General features: G+C 49.9%; 1 protein-coding gene across 1 annotated transcript; it reads right to left on the reverse strand.

Annotated features, from left to right (window-relative positions):
* Positions 1-866: 866 nt before the first annotated feature.
* On the reverse strand, positions 867-17,245 carry LOC121299154 (zinc finger protein 646-like). The gene is made up of 2 exons (XM_041226741.1): positions 16,784-17,245; positions 867-7,819 (listed from the first exon to the last, which is right to left on the reverse strand). Exons 1-2 carry the CDS (start codon positions 17,208-17,210, stop codon positions 1,536-1,538), a joined length of 6,711 nt encoding a protein of 2,236 aa, XP_041082675.1. The 5' UTR covers positions 17,211-17,245; the 3' UTR covers positions 867-1,535.
* Positions 17,246-21,521: the final 4,276 nt, after the last annotated feature.

Here is a 21,521-nt window from a genome sequence, read left to right on the forward strand (position 1 = left end):
TCGGTTCATCAAATAACTTGACATTACGTGTAGAACCAATTTCGTGTAGTGCTCTGTCTTTAGTTTTTACATGAGGGAGCCAGCGTCACGTCTGTGTTATGCAGTGGTTGTCCATAGCGGGCAACCAACTGTCCCATTTTGCAGTGTTACTTTGGTTGACTATTTGTGGTCTCGTCGGGGATGGGTGTTACGTCGCATGTCTGGTTCCCATGTATTATTTTTTTTTTTTTTTTTTTTTTTTTAAAGTACAAAACTAGCCTTTTCATACTTGCTTGTATACAGTCGTCTCTCTATAAACAGTATGTATTTACACGTTTATTTCTGCGATTATAAGGTAGAGAGCCGACCACAATTACGTTATAACTCTGCTTAAAATAATGGATTAAATGTCAACCCCAAGCAAACAAACAAAGCAATACCAAGAGCTTATGTCTATATCTCTGTACTTCCACCAGGTGGCGCAAATGTATATCACAACACAACATTGTAAGTACTTGCACATTCTCTACCAAAGATATTTTGGATAGAATAGTCTAGATCAGGTGTGCAAGACAGATTTCCAATTCAGCAACACAACCCATCCAAAAAATAGTGCGGTTTAAAAAAAGTTACATTTAAAATAAGTACAGATCAATGCAAACCGATTTAAAATAGGTACACAGACAAATCGTTATAATAGAGCAGTGGAGCCAGACAGAGACGTGTTGAAAATGGCTTGAAAATGCAATTAAAAGAAATAACAACAGTAATTCTTCAATAAGCAGCACAACATTGCGGCCATTCCCACAGTCTTCTCTTGAAAGTATTTTCCAACAGGCTCATGCAGGCAGCTTTGTTCTGCTGTCGCTGGGAGTTTTTTTAATGTGTTTCGGATATATTTATTTTTAGGGATTTACTGTCCACTAAGCTGGAAACTTGAACATGTGTGCTGGTGTGTTTCACAGACCATCGCTCACACACAAGAAAACAACAACAATTACTAAAAATGGGTTTCCCCAGTACTCTGTACACGTGTCTAATTTTTTATTTATTTTTTTTATAGTGGTCCCCAAGTAGGGCTCTATGACAGCTTCATCTCCCACACCTGCCACAAGGGACTAGAACACCCCCTCGCACTGTCCATCCCTCCCTCCCTCCCTACCTCCCATTCAGTCCCAGACTTCTCTCTCAAGCATGGTGTCAAATCATGCAGTGTTTGCTTGTCGACACAATCTGATTTACAACAGAAGTTCAACAGCGAGGCTGTTCAACCCGAGACAAGCCAAACTTGCCCTGCTGCCCCACCCAGCCCCCTAGTCCTGGTTCTTTTGTGACTAGGAGGAGGGACGTGTCAAATGTGGTGTTTTTTGTGTGTTTTTTTTTTTTTTTAAACCACCCAGAAATTTCTTTCAGTGTTTTACAGGCCACTGTCACAGTTTATAGGAAGCAGTCAAACAATAGGATAGGATAAGGAGTTTGTGTATGTGAGGGGGGTAGGGGGTCACTGTTCTCCCTGTTAGTGAGCTGTGTGTAGTGTTCTCAACCTGCAAACCCTTTCAGAAGTCTCCCCGGGCATGCTCTATGTAGTGCTGGTGCAGTTCCAACTCCTGGCTGAATGTCTGTCCGCACTCAATGCAGCCCAGCAGCAGCGCCTCCCCCTCCTCCTCCTCAGGTGCTGGAGAAAATTGCGGAGTACCTTCACCCTCGTTGGCCCCCTGGGTCCCATCTCCTCCATGAAGGGTCTGCTGATGTGCCCTCAGTGCTTGGGGCTTCGAGTAAGCCTTCGGGCAGAGCTGGCACCGGTACTTCTCCCCGGCGTGCACAGGCTGGGGGCTGACGAGATCGGAGGAAAATTGGAGCGCCTCGACGCTCAGGAAACACTTCGGAGCCCTGGAGGGAACAGACAGCTCAGACGCCTTGTCCGTTGTTCCTCGGGTGCTGCAGTTTGCCTGGCCAGCATTCAGCCTGGACTCGATATTGTCCAGCAGGCATGACTCTTCATGTGGCTTAGAAGAAATGAAAGCAGCAGCTGAGAGAGTACCATTGCCTTTGGATGCACCCTGAGTAAGAATTGCTCTGTGACAGCTTCGCTGGTGAACTCTCAGTCCTTGGGTCAGCGAGTAAGCCTTCGGGCACAGCTGGCATTGTTGCTTCTCTCTGGTGTGGACAGGCTGATGCCGTTTGACTTCGGAGAGGAACCGGAACGCCTTGCCACACTGGGGGCACTTGTGGCGCTTCGGAGTCGCCATCGGTTTCCCCTCCCTGATCACTCCTTGGTGACTGTGATTCTTCTGGTGCCTGGTCAGGTTCTTCAGGTGGGAAAACGCGAGCCCGCAGGTCAGGCACCGGAAGGGCCGGGCACCCGGGTGGGTCTCCAGGTGAAGGCGGAGCTCGGCCAGTGCCCTGAACAGCATCCCGCACACCCTGCACTCGTGCCCACGCTGCATGTGCTGCAGGAGCTCCCCTTCCTCCGGGAAGCCTTTGCAACACAGCGAGCAGGTGTAACGGCTGTTCCACGCCTGCTTCCTGTGAGCGTTCAGCAAGGAGCTTGTAGTGAACGACTTCCCGCATTTCTGGCACTTCCACAGTTCAGCACCTCTCCCGAAAGGCATGTCGTTCTGCTGGGGCGCCCCCTGCAGGTCGGGGACGGAAGCTGCGATGTGGGATTTCTTGTGGTTGTAGAGGGCACTCTTGGTGCTGTAGCGTTTCCCACAGTCCTGGCATTGGTAGCTCCTGTTCGTGAAGCGGTGAGGGCGCCGACGCCGAGACCTAGGAGCCGTCTCCTGGGAGTCGACAGAGTTTCCAGGTTTCTTGTGTCCGGATTTCTTGTGGTTGTGTAGCGCACCGGCTGAGCTGTAACTCTTCTCACAGTCCGGGCAGGGATAGGGCTTCTGGTTTGAGTCTTCTTCGACTTGGTGGCTTCTCAGGTGCAAGCCGGCGAGAGGCATGGCGGCGGCACAAACTCTGTCACGATCAGGACATGCACGAGACTTCTCTGGTTGCTTCTGCAAAACGATCTTCTTGTCCGTGTGTTGGTGTTGCTGGTGTCCGCTTACAGCGTTCGAGTCATGGAAACCCTCTGCACATCGACTGCTCTGCAAGGGTCCGTCCTCGCCTCCCAGCTCAGCCTTGGTGTCTCTTTCCCAGGATTCATCCACACAGGGCCCCTGTCTGTGGGTGGCGAGCTCTGCGGGGTCACTGAAACTTCTCTGGCAATTGGGGCACTTGTGACATGGCTTCTCCGCCTGGGTTCCTCCGTCACCTTCCTCTTTTAAAGCTTCTTTGACGTGACACTTCTTATGGGTGTACAGCGACCTCAAAGACCAGAAGCTCTTCTCGCACTCTGTGCATCTGCAAGGTTTGTCTTTTGAGCTTCTGGAATGAGAGTCCAGGTGGTTCTGCTTGTGGGACTGCAGCGCGGACGCCCGGGAGAAACGCATCCCGCACTCAGGACACTCGAAGGAGTTCTTCTCCAGCCCTGCCAGCTGGTAAGAGAGAGATTTCAAAGGCTTTCTGACCATGTGTTTCCGCAGGTGGTCGCAGAAGGCCTTGATTGAGCAGTAGCCTTTCCCACACTCATCACACTGGTATGGCTTCTCCGACTGCGTCGGGCTGCCCCCGATAAAGATTTGCAATGAACCACGAGTGTGCCAGTGCTGGTGTGTTAGGAGGGCCTTGGAACAGCTGAAACACTGTCCGCACTCCGGACACTTGAAAGGATCCTTCTTCGGTTCCAACTCTGTTTCGGGTTCGATCTCCACTTCTGACTTGATGTCCGGTTTTAGTTCGTAGGATGTGACGCAGTCTCGTTTGTGACTGAGGCGATGAGCTCGCAGCTCGGCAGGGAGGCCGAAGCGTTTTCCGCAGTCCGGACTCTTCGGTTCCAGATCGGGCTCTTCCTCAAGCTTGATTTCCAATTCAGTTTTGCAGCACAGCGAGCAGGAAGAAGGGCTGTTCCAAGCCTGCTTCCTGTAAGTGTTCAGCAAGGAGCCTGTAGTGAACGAATTCCCGCATTTCTGGCACTTCCTTGGTTCAGCACCTCTCCCGAAAGGCATGTCGTTCTGCTGGGGCGCCCCCTGCAGGTCGGGGACGGAAGCTGCGATGTGGGATTTCTTGTGGTTGTAGAGGGCACTCTTGGTGCTGTAGCGTTTCCCACAGTCCTGGCATTGGTAGCTCCTGTTCGTGAAGCGGTGAGGGCGCCGACGCCGAGACCTAGGAGCCGTCTCCTGGGAGTCGACAGAGTTTCCAGGTTTCTTGTGTCCGGATTTCTTGTGGTTGTGTAGCGCACCGGCTGAGCTGTAACTCTTCTCACAGTCCGGGCAGGGATAGGGCTTCTGGTTTGAGTCTTCTCCGAGTTGGTGGCTTCGCCGGTGCAAGCCGGCGAGAGGCATGGCGGCGGCACAAACTCTGTCACGATCAGGAGACGCAAGAGACTTCTCTGGTTGCTTCTGCAAAACGGTTTTCTCGTCCATGTGCTGGTGTAGCTGGTGTTCGCAGACAGCGTTCGAGTCATGGAAACCCTTCCCACACCGACTGCTCTTCAAGGGTCCATCCTTGCCTCCCAGCTCTGCCTGGGTGTCTCTTTCCCAGGATTCATCCACACAGGGCCCCTGTCTGTGGGTGGCGAGCTCTGTGGGGTCACTGAAACTTCTCTGGCAATCAGGGCACTTGTGACATGGCTTCTCCGCCTGCGTCCCTCCGTCACCTTCTGCTTTTAAAGCTTCTTTCAAGTGACACTTCTTGTGGGTGTAGAGCGACCTCAAAGACCAGTAGCTCTTCTTGCACTCTGTGCATCTGTAAGGTTTGTCTTTCGAGCTTCTGGAATACGAGTCCAGATGGTTCTGATTGTGGGACTGCAGCGCAGACGCCCGGGAGAAACGCATCCCGCACTCAGGACACTCGAAAGAGTTCCTCTCCAGCCGAGCCAGCTGGTAAGAGAGGGATTTCAAAGGCTTTCTGTGTTTCCGCTGGTGGTTGTGAACGGCCTTGATGGAGTCGCAGCCTTTCCCACACTCGTCACACCGGTATGGCTTCTCGCCTGGGGCCGGACCTCCCTCGTGGGAGAATGTTGTTGAGTGTTGCTTCGAGGGCCGCCTGTGCCAATGCATGTGGGATCGGAGCCCAGCAACGTTACGAAAGCTCTTGCCACAGTCCGGGCACTCTGAGGAAAAAGGCTTCTTGGGCGAGGTGCTGTCGGCGATGAGAACGGTTTTGATCTCGAGTTTTATGTCCGGTTTAACGTCGGTGCTCCCGGTAAACAACGACAGACGACTGGAGCCTCGCGTGTGCCAGTACCGGTGTGCTCGAAGTGCATCGGGGCGACTGAAAAGCCGGCCGCAGTCTGGGCATGCCAGAGAAATATCCTTCAGTTCGGCGTCGGGTTGAACATCATGTTTCACCTCCGGTTTTAATTCTGTTTTCACATCCGTGCCCCTGCCAAGCAGGCTGAGGTGTCTGGAGTCTCTGGTGCGCCCGTGGCAATGGGCACAGAGTGCGCCACGGCAGGCGAAGCGCTGGCCACAATCTGGGCACTCGAAGGGATCAACCTGCTTTGACGGAGTACTCCCGATGGCAAAGTCTTCAATTTCCAGTTTGATGACTGGCTCATCAGGAGGTCTACCACCACTGTCAAAGTGGGAGGAAGAAGATTCTTTGTGGGATTTGGAGGAATCTGTGCTGTACGGGGACTGGAGAGCAGAGCCGCTGGAGTTCCGACTCCCACAGTGCAAGGCCTTGTCAGACTTCTCCTGGGAGCTGGCACCCTGGCGGACATCAGAATGCGCTGAAAGTTTCAGGTGCGGGTGTAATCGGCCTTGGCGATCCAAACCCCAGTGTGTAGCGTTCCCTTTCCCGCTTGCATCAGACTGGTCAGGCGTGTTGCTGCTTACTTCAGCATCAGACTTCTCCCTCCCCTGGCAGGGATCCAAGGAAGGTTTGGCGCTGGCGTGTTGAGATTTCTGATGAACTGAGAGCGCGGCAGGTGACCAGTAGCCTCTCCCGCACTCTGCACACTTGAAGGGTTTCTCGGAAGAGGAGCGGGATTTAAATCTTGCGTTCAGGTGGCTTTGCTTGTGGGACTGCAGCGCGGACGCCCGGGAGAAACGCATCCCGCACTGGGGACACTCGAAGGAGTTCTTCTCCAGCCCTGCCAGCTGGTAAGAGAGGGATTTCAAAGGCTTTCTGTCCATGTGTTTCCACAGGTGGTTGTGGAAGGCCTTGACTGAGCAGTAGCCTTTCCCACACTCATCACACTGGTATGGCTTCTCCGACTGCGTCGGGCTGCCCCCGATAAAGATTTGCAATGAACCACGAGTGTGCCAGTGCTGGTGTGTTAGGAGGGCCTTGGAACAGCTGAAACACTGTCCGCACTCCAGACACTCGAAAGGATTCTTCTTCGGTTCCACCTCTGTTTCGGGTTCGCTCTCCACTTCTGACTTGATGTCCGGTTTTATTTCGTAGGGTGCGATGCCGTCTCGTTTGTGACTGAGGCGATGAGCTCGCAGGGAGGCAGGGAGGCCGAAGCGTTTTCCGCAGTCCGGACTCTTCAGTTTCAGGTCAGGCTCTTCCTCAAGCTCAATTTCCAATTCAGCTTCGGGTTTCACTTCCAGCTTGGCAGGCGCGACGCTGCTGACAGAGGAGTGCCAGAGGCGATGGGCGTGGAAGGCACTGGGGCGGGTGAAATACATGCTACAGTCGAGGCACTCGAATGAGTCGCCCCTCCCGGACTGGGTGCTTTTGCCGAGGGATTCAGCAGCAAGTAGCCTTCTGGCGGTACGAGGGGAAGACCTGGGAGAGAGGCAGACACTTCTACTGGCCTCCTCCTCCTCCTCAGCAGCCGACGTGCTGCCCTCCTGGACGTCTTGGCAAGAGTCGTAGTCCGTGTGGCAGCGCAGATGGGAGTGGAAAGCGGAGGCGCGGGAGAAGCGCTTCCCGCACTCAGGACACTTGAACGACTTTTTCTGCAACGTGTCCAGCTGGTGGAGCAAGGACTTGGGCGGCCTGGAGTCTGCGTGAGCCAGCCGGCGGTGGTACTCCAGGAAAGCCGGCGTGCAAAACCGCTTCCGGCACACTGGGCACGCGCAGGGCTTCTCTGCCCCGGCTGGGGTAACCGCGGCATCGGACTTGGAGCGCAAAGCGTGAACCCGTCGGTGGGCCCGTATGGCTGCCGCGGAGGCGAAGGTGCGGCCGCACTCCAGGCACTCCAGGGACCTCCTGCTCTCCTCCCGCATGTCCTCTTTCTTCACCAGATTCACGCTGTGGATCTTACGGTGGCAGCTGAGCCCCGCGACGGAGTGGCAGGCCTTCCCGCACTCCGGGCACTCGTGCGCTTTCCCACAGGCCCTCGCCTGCTTGATCGGGTCCAGGGCTTTGAAGAGCTTCACGTTGGCGTGACAATGACGATGGGCTTCCAGGGCCGATGCCCGCGAATAGCACCGCCCGCAGTCCGGGCACTCGAAGGATTTCTTCTTCAGCTGGGCCAGCCCGTTGAAGATGGATTTTGGAGGCTTCTCGTGGGAACGCTCGTGGCTGATCAGGAAGCCGAGCGCGATGTAACCTTTCCCGCACACGGTGCACCTGTGAGGCTTGTCCTCCTGGCCCCTTTTGGGCTGTTTGAGGAGGTGGGTCCGCTGGTGGCCGTGGAAGCCTCTGGAATTGTAGAAGCGCTTCCCGCAGATGGCGCAGGAGAAGGTTTTCCTGCCCGCGTCTGGCACCAGCATGCCTTCGTAGCGGGCCACTCTGTCCGTCCGGCGCTCATGGGCGTGCGTCCGTCGGTGGGCCTGGTAGACGGCCCTCTGCATAAAGACCTCTCCACAGTCCATGCAGAAGAACAGCCCATGCCCTAAAAATAAACAAAGGGAAAACTGACGTGAGGCAACTCCAAGGAAATTCAATAAGAACACACACCTTTTATTTACTCGTTTGTTTATGCTTGGTTGTTTGCATGAAAACAATGCACAGTGCTACTCCTGTTAAACCCCAGCAATTCTACAGCATTTTTTTTTTTTGTATTTAAATGTGTATCAAGACATCCACTTTCAGGTTAGAAGATTATTTATTGTATGGGGGGGGTTGGGGAATCTGTAACATCAGAATCCGAAAGTAAAACACAAAAATAAAAAAGATACAAGAAACTGTATCAAGTCGACAAACATTTCGGCTTGTGGTTTCTTCAGGGCACACTGAAGGCAGCGCCAGAAACACACAGATCTACATCCGTGCCGCTTCGCCAGTCTATTCAGCCAAGACCCTGCAGGGACGGCGCGACTGCATTCAACCACCCACCTCCAGAACGATCCCTGGGACTCAATACTGGAGGATTCTCCAGCTCTCAAAAAGCCAGCAGTGTCTTACGAGGGTCTGGATTGATCAAACCGACGCATTTTTACAGGCGGAGCTATGAACAGGACTTTGTTACGCCCTTCAATTTCTCTCACAGACTATTCAACTGTAAATGCTGTTTTTCTCAGATACATTAGTTGTCAACAGCCTCGATCTGCTGAACCTCTTAACTGGACCCAGACAGTCACTGTCCAGTGCTGTCAAGTTCTCCAGTATCCACCTGTGGCTTATTTTGGTGGGAGCACAGGGTTAGTGTTTTTAACATTAGTGTACAAACACATTTATTGGATACACACAAATTATGCAAAACATGAGTCTTCTATACATAAATATCAGAATTTTTTTTTTTTTACGTCTGTAATTCTTTTGATTGTGTTTGAACATTCCAAATATGGGTTTACAGTTTCAGAAGTTTAAACTGAATCTCATATTTATATTTATATATAACACACAAAAAAAACACACACACACATACCTGGATAGATCTGAAAATCAAATAAATAAATAGTAAGATACATAAATCCTGTCTTCCTGAACCAGAGGCCATAACATCAACTACACCCCTAGCAGGTTGGGTGGCTGCAGGGTACCGGAGGGCTGAACTCCAGGCTGGTGGTAATTTAGTTTTTTTTTTTTCTGGAAATCTTGCCAGAGGGCATCTGAAACAAGTTCTCATGGCAGAGCTGTTCTTGTCACTCTTGGTTTAGAGCTGGTATTCACAAACACCGATGACTCCACCACCGTCCCGCACGCACGAGGGGAGAAACACCTCAAAACAAAATACAGATCGACACGAAGAGACAAAGACATTATCCATCTAACTGACCGACCACAGTCAACATGGGAAGCCTTGCAGCAATATATGCAATGCAGGAGGTTTAGATGACACACCACAGGGACACAAGAGACAATGAGAAAACAAATACAGGGCGTGCACGCACACTCGTCCTCATGGAACCCCTGAAACCCCCATGCTTTATCAGCTGGGACGGCGTGGAGAGTCCACAGCACCCAGTCATATATGTGAATCGCAGTATCGAAGACACCAGAGAAAACACTGCTCTAGTCGAATTTGTTTATTTATTTTGTTTTTCTACATTTAGCATTTCAGAGTTTAACAGTTACAGGATGTCAAAAAAAAAAAAAAAAAAAAAAAAAAAACGAAAACACACAACACCAACAACATGCGTTTCTGTGTCATGCACGTGGCCCGTGTGTCGATGCAGCCCCACCCACTATATTCAACCACTGAACACTCCTCGCATGCAGGACCATCATGTTGCCCATTGGCCAGCAGTCCACTTCTCTCAGTGTTGCTACCTTGGGAGTTTAACAGTCAATAGAACATTAGTGTCTCTTTTTCACAATGCCATATGAATCACAGCCTCTCTCCAAGAGATTCAAGTTGTACCCACAGCTAAAGCAAGCAGGCAGTAAGTGACTAATATTATATCTTATACACACACAACTGTCCCCAACGTGACGTATCCAACATTATTCCTTGAACGCTGTACTGAAGTCCAAAGTCCTTGTGAGAATCAAAAACAAAATACCATCAATAATATGATATCAGTCGTCAGCTTTAAAGTTCCTTTCAGTACTGTCACTTTTTCTTTTGTATTATAAATAATAATAAATAAATAAATAAATAAATAAATAAATAAATAAAAATAAAAATAAATAAAAAGATTTTCCTTCAACACATTAATACAGATAGAACCCCACCCCCCATGAGCTGTGCAGTCTCTGCTCCACAGAGACTTCGGAAGTCCTAAAACTGCAAGTTGATTTGGGACAGGTGGAGAGGAGGGGGCGGCGTTACAGGCAGCCCGTGGCGTGCTGCATGAAGTGAAGGTAGAGCTGAAATTCCTCTGCGAAGGCCTGTCCGCACACATTGCAGTTATACAGAACCTCTTCTACTTTCAACTCCTTCCATTCCCCCTGCGATTCTTCACCATCACCCCCATTCTCCTCCTCCTCCTCTTCACTCTCCTCTCTTTCCTTCTCACCCCCAGACGGTTCCTCGCTCGCCTCCTCTTTGTCGCTCGGCTCGGGTTCTCCTTGTTTTAATGTCTCACTCATCTGTGCTTCCTCTTTCACAGTCTCCCGCGGCGCTCCCCCCTCTGCCCGGGTCTCTGCTTTCCCGCAGTGGCGTTTCCAGTGCCGCAGGAACCCCGACCGAGACACGAACATCTTGGGGCAGCCCTTGCACTTGAAGGGCTTTTTGGCGGCGTGGTTCTTCACGTGGTCCCGGAGATCGGAGAGAGATAGGAAGCCCACGTTGCAGTCGCCACACTTGTGGTGAACGGGCCGCCCCCCTTGCTTGTGGCTAGCAGCGACGTGCCTCTTCAGCTGCCCCTCCTCCTCATACCCACAACTGCGCCGGGGGCACAGTTGGCGTTTCTTGGAGCGGAGCCGCTCGTGAGCTCTGAGCTTCGGGAGGGAGCCGAAGCTCTTCCCACACCTCTGACACTCGTGGCTTTGCGCCTGGGCAGCTCGGCGCAGCTGGTGCTCCCCGAGCTCCACGCCGCTGGAGAAACCACTCCTGCGTTCACCGCAGCTTTGGGGCGGCTTCAAGTCCGGGTGTGCGGTCTTCCTGTGCTGGCCGAGGGCCCGGGAAGAGCTGTAGCCCTTCCCGCACTGGCACAGGTAGGGCTTGTCGAGGGTTGCCTGGTCCTCTAGGTGGCACTGCTGATGGGCCCGCAGTGCAGCGCCACGGGAGAAACGCTCGCCACATACAGGGCACTCGAACTTGGGCTCCTGCTCACCAGACTGGTCCCAGGAGGAGGAGAAGGAGGAGGTGGTGGAGGCTGGTTTGGTGTCCACGTGGGTTTGTTGGTGAGTCTCAAGGGAGGCGAGGAAGCAGTAGCTTTTTCCACAATCGGGACACCGGTACGGCTTCTCCAACGGTGTCTTGTTTGCCTTCATGGTTTGGGAGCATTTGCCGTGGCGACGGCGGTGAAGGCGGAACTGGCTGGCATCGGAGAGGCACTCCCCGCAATCGAGACACTTGAAGGACTTGGTTCGGATAGAGGGGGCGCAGCGCCCACCATAGAAGCGTCGGTGGCCATGCAGCGAGCCAAGGTAAGAGAAACTCTTCCCACAGTCACGGCACTTGCAGCACAGTTTCTCCCTTTTCGCTAAGACCCGAGTGCTGAAGAGCTGCCCTGTGCCAGCGTGCGATTTCTTGTGCCGAGTCAGAGCCCAGGTTGAGCAGTACCCTCTCCCACACTCACACATGTAGGGCTTCTCAAGGGTGGCTTGGGCTGTGATGTGGCCGTGCGTATGGTCATGGAGTGCCGTGCTCCGGGAGGAATGCTCCCCACGCTCGAGACGCTCCAGGGACTTGTCCCCGTCCAGCTTGTGTGACTCAGGTTTCGACACTTGGGACGTTTGGGTCCGTTCATTGCTACAGAGTGACTGGGAGGAGCAGTCCTCTCTTTCCTCAGGCTGGCTGGCCGTCTGCTCATCCTTCCCAAGCTGCTCCCCCTCCGCAGCTTCTCCAGCAATCTCGAAGAGCGCGGTCTCTTCCCCCGCAGCCTGGCTCACGGGGTTCCCACAATGGTGCTTCCAGTGTCTCAGGAAGCCTGACCGGGTCATGAAAGTCTTGGGGCACCCCTTGCACCGGAAGGGTCGGCCTTTGGGGTCGCCAGCGTGTGTCCCGGAGTGCTTGCGGAGACCGCAGAGCGACAGGAAGCCCTTGCTGCAGACGCCGCACTTGTGGGATCGCTTTTTCTTCTTGGAGCGAAGCTGTTTGTGATTCTTCAGAATCCTGCTGCTGGCGAAAGTCTTGCCGCAGCTCTGGCACTCGTGGTGGTGTTCCGGGTCACCCTGGCAGGGCAGGTGGGTGGTCAGCTCTGCCGTTCCGGGGAAGTGCTTCCGGCATCTGGGGCACTCGTACAAAGTCTCCAACAGAGCCTTGTTCTTCCGTTGCCGCTGACCAGATGCCCGTAACGAGGCCCGCTGGTTGGCGACGGCTGCACGAGAGAAGCGCTCGCTGAACTCTGGGCACTCTGAAGAGGACTTGCTCTCCTCGCCCAGCCAGTCCAGCTCCCAGGAGTCGCTGTGGGATCGCCAATGGTTCTGGAACCAGGAGAGGCTACAGTAGCTCTTGCCACATTCAGGACAGAAGTAGCGCTTCTCCCCGGAGCCCGTCTGCAAGTCAGCTTGGAGCGAGTCGGCGCTTTTCAAGGCGGAGTGTCGGCGACGGTGATTCCGGAACTCCAAAGTGCTGGTGAATGTCTCGCTGCAATCCTGGCATTCCCAGGACTTCTTTTCCTTCGCTTGGACAGTCTCCCCGGCGGGTCCAGATTTCAAGCAGTCTGCACCACGGCAGGATTTCTTGTGAGTGGTCAGCGACCCGAACAGCACGAACCCTTTCCCGCATTCGCAAGCGTGAGGCTTGGCGAGGGCGGCGCGGGAGTCCACGTGGCTTTGCTGATGCGCCTGGAGAGCAGCGACGCGGGAGAAGTGCTTCCCACATTCGGGACACTCCAGGGATTTGCTCAGCTCCAGCTTTTCCAGCTCCCGGAAGAAGGTGTCCTTGCTGTCGGCGTGGGACCGCTGGTGGGTCTCGAGAGACGTCTGGTAGCAGTAGCTCTTCCCGCAGTCCAGGCACTTGTAGGGCTTCTCCCCGGATTGCGTCTGTTTGTTGGCGTGGAGAGTTATGGCGCGTTTCGCGTAGCCGTGGCGCCGCTTGTGCGCCCGGAACTTGAGTGGGTGGGCGAAAACCTCTCCGCAGTCTGGACACTCGAAGGAAACCTTCGTCTTCACGCGGCCTGCCTCGGGGTAGCGGTGAAGCTCCTCCCCCCCGGAGCTATTCTGATCCCTCAAGGCCGCCTCGTTTCTGGAGTCCCTGCCACTAGCAGCGTTATCTGGGAGCCCCTCTTCATCCTTCAGGGTGTGTACCCCCAGATGCGTCTCGTAGGCGTCCCTCTGAGAAAAGGCCTCTCCACAGTCCTTGCAGATGAAGGGCCCATCCCCTACAAACAAAAGGGGGAGAACTGAAGTGAGGGCAAATCCAGTTGCTTTGACCTGTGATGAATGGTTAACGATGGGGGTGGCTCACCGCTAGCCCAGCGCCTCACGCCTCTTATCCTGCCCCGCGAGTTTGGACTCTCGTGTCTGCCTTTAAAAAGGTGGCTTCACCATCACACTGTACGAGACCTCGGGCACTCCCACTCCCACTCGAGTACTCGTGAGATAAAAGCCTGAACGCTTTGATCTACGACTACAATCAAAACCGGTTGCACTGTCTGCAACCAGGAGGGGGTGTTTCTCTGAGAGGGTCGAGCGCTCCCAATGTCAATCACACACCCCTAAAGTGCTTTTATTAAAAAATTCACAGCCAGAAAATTTGACACAACCCCAGAGTTTGCAGACAAAACTACACCCTGGCAGACCAAGTCTTCTTACAGGCAAGCGGCCGGGTTATCGGGCAACTCCAGAATTATTATTAATAATAATAATAATAATAATAATAATAATAATAATAATTAGCAGACGCCTGTATCCAAGGAGACTTACAGAGGCTAGCTAGGGTGTGTGAGCTATGCATCAGCTGCAGAGTCACTCACAACAACGTCTCACCCAAAAGACGCAGCACAAGGAGGTTCAGTGGCTCGCTCAGGGTCCCACACAGAGAGTCAGGGAGCGAACTGGGATTTGATCCGGGGACCCTCTTGGTTACAAGCCCTTTTCTTTAACCACTGGACCACAGAGCCTCCTTTGAGAATGAACAGAGACCGGAGCTACAGCAGCAGGAAGGAACACTGGAGCCCCAACAGACGAAGCTGCTGTGCAGCAGCCAGCCCTGCTCAATACATACCCTTTCCAAACACACAAGTCAGACAGAGAAGAGCAGAAAATACTAATCTCTATTTCGGGGATACTGAATTTCCCGGGAAAACAGAATCGCGGACAGAAGTACAGAGTTAGGTACTGGGAACTTAGCAACTCTCCGCTCTCCTCTTTTTCTGGTGAATTGCACGACCATGTCCAGCAAGCCCACACGACTTCACTCACGCACAGCAGCAGCAGCGGCGAAACACAAGACGGCAGCTGCAAGAGCAACGACGGAAAAAACAGCCAGAGAGCGAGCGACGCAATCTGCCGATCTGGATCAGGAGATTCTGCAAACGCTGCCCCTTCCGCCTGTCCAAATCTCACTTAGCAGTTACTACTGAACCCAAGTACAGTACTATTGGTCTTCTCTTCATGGGTGCAGTTTTTAAAATAAAAATTTAGTGCAGAACTTTGCTCAATGACAATATGCAACTAGATCGATACCAGACACATTACCCAGGGATTCTGTATGCTACCGTCGGGCAAACAGGTGCGCGCGCTCATGCAATGGGGATCTGCACTCACAACAGATTACTTCAAAGCATGGACAGAGCAGGCAGTTAAACTTGAAAGGACAGTGGTGTGGGAACAGCGACACAGCTTAAAAAAAAAAAAAAAAAAAGAGTGTTTCTTCGTAGAGGAAGAAAAAAAAAGATTTATATTAAATAATAATAATAATAATAATAGAAACAGGGAACCAAAACGTGTTCAGTTTTGGCATAACTGCACAAATTGTAACTATGCATGCACAGCTTCATGCCGTTAACGAGATTACCCTTGAAACACAAAAATAAGCCATCGCTAGGGTGGCTCGCTGGCATGTTGAGCACTGCCAGACATCGTTAACAACGTGCCAGCATTAAAATAAACTGTCTGTGACTTTAGAATTTAACACTAAATCAACAACAACAATAATAATGTTCTGTAAATTGTGTATGTATGTCAATGTGTGGGGTGCTCCACATTGTGCAGACCATCACACATGCACGGTGCTACAGGCGAGGAGCGCTGGCATGGGAAATCATTAGAGATGCAGGAGATGAAGTGACGTCAAGGCAGTAACAGCGAGGGGAACGCAGTAGCCTCCAAGCCCCTTACAGAAGCCGCGTTCGTGTGCTAGGGGAGCGTTGCCCTATTGGGAATCAGGATTGGGGGCCCCAGTTTGGGGACCCCTGAGCTTGGGGCAAATGCGAGATTGCTTTCTCTTTTAAATGTTATTTTATTACCCCACCACCCCCGGGGACAAAATCCGTCCTAAATGGGATACAGTGGTGGTACAGCACACTCCATATTGTCCATCTAGCTGGAGAGCAGCTTAGTTAAACTTGAAAAAAAAAGTGTTTCTTGGTGTTTTATAGTGCACAAAAGATTTATTTATAATAATAATAATAATAATAATAATATAGCAACAGGGAACCAAAACGTATCATTGTAATGAAACGTGGTATTAGCATTATTTAGCCAAGGTTTAAATATATAGCTGCTAATGTTTCAATATGTTGTATATATCTTTTTCAAGGGAGCCTGTGTTTGAATCAAAACATTGGAGGTGTTTCTAGGTGTTTGACGGCATGACAACGACTTGTTATTGTTTACATTCAAATCCACGATTTCTTCTTACATGATGTAATGGTGTTCTATACAGTGTGACATCATTTTTCTGTCTATCTTTAACTCTGCGTTCATTCTAATTAACATTATCTTATATAAACTTATATTATCATGCAATGCTGGCTCTGAGGATCAGCATGCACAGCTTTTGAATGAATCTCTCATGGACGTCCTCTTTCACCAGCACACTGATCGCTCTGCTTTTTACAGTCCAGGCGATGGGAGGGGTGGACGTTACAACCCGGAGGGACTGCTTAAAACACAGCACCCTGCTACCGGGTAACAAGGCAGGGGGTTCCTCGTGAACCCCTTGTGGAAACAGACACATAAATGATATCAAGATATTACCAGGTTTAATCTAGCCTGATTAAAAGAAGAGAAAAAGGGTGTATTTTTTTTCATCGCTACTTGTGTGGCCGTGGCAATACTCGCGTGTTACACGCTGGTTTTAGGCGGTGAAGGAAAGTGCGCACTCAAACTCTACCTGTCAACCCTTAAATACGCTCTTAAAATAGGTCTTGGCAAGAAATGATTCAGTTTAGAACCATAACATCTGCAAACAATGCAGGGCACTCTGTTGCACTGTTGTTATAGTTATAACTATAGTTTATTATTAATAATCTCATTCTGCATCTATACATTATATATATATATATACATACACACATTATATACACACACACCAGCTAGAGCGAGGCTGTAAAATACATCATTCGGTCAAACCATTCAAAAATCTTATTAACAAAACTGCGGTTCAAAATGAAACTCCTGCCAGTGCACAGGGGGAATGGAAATGGAGTTTAAGTTTACAGAGTTATTTATTTTTTTTATGAAATGAAGACAGGTGTGTGAATACGTAATTTGCTGAATCATTTGGTGTGAATTAATGAAACGCGGTTATACGCCAAAAAATAATGTATTATTATTACTATTATTATTATTATTATTACAGAAATTGGTATATTTATAACGATGATTTTAAAAAGTAATAATTTTGGCAATATCTTACCGTTGTTATCTCCCTCTTCGCTTTCTGGGCCCTGCTGGTTGAGGTGGTCTTGGCTCCGGGTCCACTCGCCAGAGGTCTCCCCGGCTTCACACAGCTTTATCTGGTAATAGCCCCCCTGCTCCCCGTCCTCCTCCCCCGCCGGCTCGTCCTCCTCCCCCGCCGGCTCGTCCTCCTCCCCCGCCGGCTCGCTTCGCTCCTCTTTGACGGCGGTCTGCTCTACAGCGCTGATGATCAGCGGTCGGGCTCCGCGGCTCTCCGGCTCCATCTCGGGCTCCGCTGGCTCCTGTTTGATCTCCCTCTCGGTGAGCAGGGCGGGCGGGTCGCTGCCCGGCTCGGTAGCGAGCTCTGCCTGCCGGTTTTCAGGACGCGGCTCCGGGGTTTTGTTTGGAAACAGCTCGCCCGCGGCCCACTCGTAAACAGCCGCCATGTCGGCCAGCTTTCTGCTGCTGCTGCTGCTTTTTTTTTTGCGCATGCTCAGTGAAAATATGCGGACCGTGACGTGCCACCTCTCCTTCCCTAGCAACCGAAAGCGTAGCAACCGGGTAGGGTGTTATTGATGTGCAACAAGATTATTTATTATTAATAATAATAAGAAGAAGAAGAAGAAGAAGAAGAAGAAGAAGAAGAAGAAGAAGAAGAAGAAGAAGTAGTAATCATTATATAGTGCATTTCACAGTGGAGCACCATCACAAAGCGCTTTACAAGATAGGAGACTAGGGTGTGTGAGCTATCAGCTGCAGAGTCACTCACAACAACGCCTCACCCCAAAGACGCAGCACAAGGAGGTGAAGTGACTTGCTCAGGGTCCCACACAGGGAGTCTTGCTCAGGGTCCCACCCAACGAGTCTTGCTCAGGGTCCCGCACAGGGAGTCTTGCTCAGGGTCCCACACAGCGAGTCTTGCTCAGGGTCCCACACAGGGAGTCTTGCTCAGGGTCCCACACAGCGAGTCTTGCTCAGGGTCCCACACAGGGAGTCTTGCTCAGGGTCCCACACAGCGAGTCTTGCTCAGGGTCCCACACAGGGAGTCTTGCTCAGGGTCCCACACAGCGAGTCTTGCTCAGGGTCCCGCCCAGCGAGTCTTGAGTCTTGCTCAGGGTCCCGCACAGGGAGTCTTGCTCAGGGTCCCGCTTGCTCAGGGTCCCACACAGGGAGTCTTGCTCAGGGTCCCGGGAGTCTTGCTCAGGGTCCCAGGGAGTCTTGCTCAGGGTCCCACACAGGGAGTCTTGCTCAGACTCCCACACAGGGAGTCTTGCTCAGGGTCTCACACAGCAAGTCTGTGATGGCAGGTGCCGATTTACAAATATGATATAATACTGTAGCTTCGCGGGCCGGTAGAACAGAAGACTGCGAAGAGGGTAAAACACAAGGCCTTCGAGCCGCGGCACAACTCAACCCCACCAATCCAGCGCAGCTCAGTTTACATCACCTTGGCCTACACGTTGAGACAGCTGTAGTAACAAAAAATAATAATAATCTGCTTTCAGAGTTATAAGATTACTGAAATAGGCCCTCTATTAAATATATATATATATATATATATATATATATATATATATATATATATATATATATATATATATATATATATCACTTCTTGAGTCCAGGGAATAAATAGTCCAGCTGTTTAAAAAACGTTTATTTGTAACTCCCCTGTAACCATGACTAGGGTTGGCTGTTCTCAATAAGGAGAAACTCGTCTGGTGAGAAGGGGGGGTGAGGGGGGCTCCCCGTTTTGTTTGGAAACAGCGCGTCAGCGGCCCATTATAAACAGCCGCCGTCGTGGCCAGCATTTCTGTACGCATGCTCAGTGAAAATGCAATATTATAAATCATTTTTTAAAATAAAATAAAATAAATATATTCAAATAGATATAATAATAATAATAATAATAATAATAATAATAATAATAATAATAATACTAATATAATAATATTATTATTATCTATTTATAACCCTGGGACAATACGTAGAGAAAAAACATGACCATGTAATGCGAGATTTTGTGTAACATTCCCAATATAATATAATATATATATATATCTATATTATATATATATATATATATATATTATATATATATTATATCTTGTATTTCTCTCCTCTCTCTCAGATGAGAGAGAGAGAAAGTCTAGGTAGATATTATAAAAAAAATTATATCCTTTATTTCAATCAATCAATATTAACAGTACAAAATAAATAAATAGCACAGATGTCGATACAAATCTCACTATTACAATCATTACAAACACATTCTTAATCTATTACCTTCCACCAAACACACCACCTCCCCAGCTGATCAGATTCTCTGAAACATTTCCAGCTGGTGCACCAAATTATAAAAAGTAAAATCAGCTTCAATCCTTGAGGTTACCGACACTTTAGAAACTGGAACGACCGCATCAGTTAAGACTCCATTCATTTTGTTTTTCCTACTTTTCAAAATTGCCATTTTTGCCTGACCCAGTACAAAATTTGCCAGTTGACAAAGATTTTTATTTCCTTTAGTGTTCTTGCCTCCAAAAATAAAAGTAATTTGAGTAAAACCCATACCCAATTCACGACGCAAATCATTCAATAACTCAAACAAAGACAGATAGATAGATATTTTATAAATAAAATTTTTTAGAAAAAAATATTTAATAATAAATAATTTTACATGTAAAACAAACAATTTAGGATATACAATATATAGATATATATATATATATATATATATATATATATATATATATATATATATATATATATATATATATATTTGTACCTGTACTGTTATGACAATATGCAATTGTTATATAAAAATATATATAATATTCATTTAATTATTCTTTATTTATTAAAAACTCACACTTTCATAATTAAACTTCCCTCTTCCACTACACACACCCCTTCACCAACAGCCCAGACTGTTTGGATCAACTGCACTGGATGCACTCATTTATAAAACATGAAATCAATTCGCACTCTGCAAGCCACCAAACTTTAAACGCAGATATTACATCAGCAATGAGTACAGCAGCTCAGCTCTGCTTTTAGATAGATAGATAGACAGGTAGATAGACACACGCTCCACGAATGCATGTTATGCAAATAATAACAGTACAGACAGTAATAGTGCAGTGAAACATTGTGAAACGTTATAGTGGAATGCGTTGCATTTAACGTGTTTATTATAGTCTAACTTGACGCATTCAATACAAAGTTTTAACTGTGCAATTAAACCTTTTCAAGTAGAGCCGTATTCTTCTTCTTCTTCTTCTTCTTCTTCTTCTTCTTCTTCTTCTTCTTCTTCTTCTTCTTCTTCTTCTTATTATTATTATTATTATTATTATTATTATTATTATTAATAAAAAAAGGAGGGTTGGAGCAAGAAACACCAAACTATCGTTTTTTTGTTTGTTTGTTTGTTTGTTTTTGTAAATAAGACGGATTCATGAAACGTGCTTAGGTCTCTATTTCGCTATCTGACTCGCACATTTCAAAAACAAAACCAGTTTGTATCGAAACCAGTGAATGAGTGAAGTTCTCTTTATACAGCAAGCGGGCGCACTCTGTGCACAGTTGCCTCGGCGGCGAGTTCATTACCCAGGCGAGCGCATTACCAGCATGCGTAATATCCAGGCTGCTGCGGTCCACGGTGTAAACGCCTGGGGTCGCTCTCTCCCGGACCGTACCGGAGTGGACGGCGTGCGTGGATTGGACACCCGCCGGTGTTCCCCGGTTACCCGCTTAGATTACAGCGCAAATGAACGGAGAGGGAAAGGGAATCCGAGCCTGCTGTGTGACCAAGACTCGTTAACCCGGGGTTTTACCGGCAGAGGCGCCGGTAGAGACGACACAACAATGAAAGCGGAGGACAGCGAGGCGGAACCGAGGTGGAGCGGTGCCGGAGATCCTAAAGATTATAAAAGTGACGAGAGGACTGCGGGAGGGTGCAAAGAGAAGCAGGTGAACAGAGATCTCCATGGCAATGCTACAGGTATCAATACATCCCCCCTACAAAGAAAACATCATCATCTAGAACGAGACTCACTCTTTATGGTCTGAGTTGAATTTGTGGGCTTTCTGGCTTTGAAATCAGGACCGGCTCCTTTCTCATTATTTTTTGGAATTAAATATTTATATGTTTTGTTTTTTTTAAACTGACATCATCTTCCTCCTATTTAAATCTTCTCTTTAGATACTGTCCTGTTAACTGACTTTCATTCTGTTAACATTAGTTAAGCCCGACGGGAGTGCAGTTGAACTGGAGCTGTGATGTTTCCTCAGCAGAGTGAGTTTGGTTCCTAACGGGTTAAGGATTGTGAAGCCAGCCCGGTCAGCGTCTCTCGTGCAATCTGGTTCCATTCTGTGTCCACAGGGCGTCCCCCTGAACTCTCCGACCGACGCCCGCTCCGCCACCGAGCCCCTGTCGACTACTGCCTGACCAGGAGGAACAGGGGAAGGGGAAAACATCCCGGAGGAGAAGAGGAAGAGCGACGGAGCCGAGGGGTGGCCCGCTCGGCCGGCCGCATGCCAGGCAGCAAAGTGGCGTGTCCCATGTGCAAGAGGGAGTTCAGCCGGCAGTATAACTGCCAGCGGCACGAGCGGGCCATGCACGGGGAGGGGGGCAGCCAGGGGGGGCTGATGAGTGGGGGACCCCTCAAGACAGAGCCGATGAGGGGGGGTTCCCCGAAAGGAAAGAGCCGGATCAGGGGCAGCAGGGCTCGCCACTGCCCAGAGTGTGGAAAGGGGTA

This window comes from Polyodon spathula, chromosome 24, assembly GCF_017654505.1.
Source record: "Polyodon spathula isolate WHYD16114869_AA chromosome 24, ASM1765450v1, whole genome shotgun sequence".
NCBI classification, from domain to species: domain Eukaryota; kingdom Metazoa; phylum Chordata; class Actinopteri; order Acipenseriformes; family Polyodontidae; genus Polyodon; species Polyodon spathula.

Bases quoted from the DNA above. Each gene is read 5' to 3' on its own strand.
- LOC121299154 (XM_041226741.1), bottom strand. From the start codon at position 17,210: ATGGCGGCTGTTTACGAGTGGGCCGCGGGCGAGCTGTTTCCAAACAAA. The intron at 7,820-16,783 runs GTAAGATATTGC...GTTTATTTTTAG, and splicing joins CGAAGAGGGAGATAACAACG to GGCATGGGCTGTTCTTCTGC.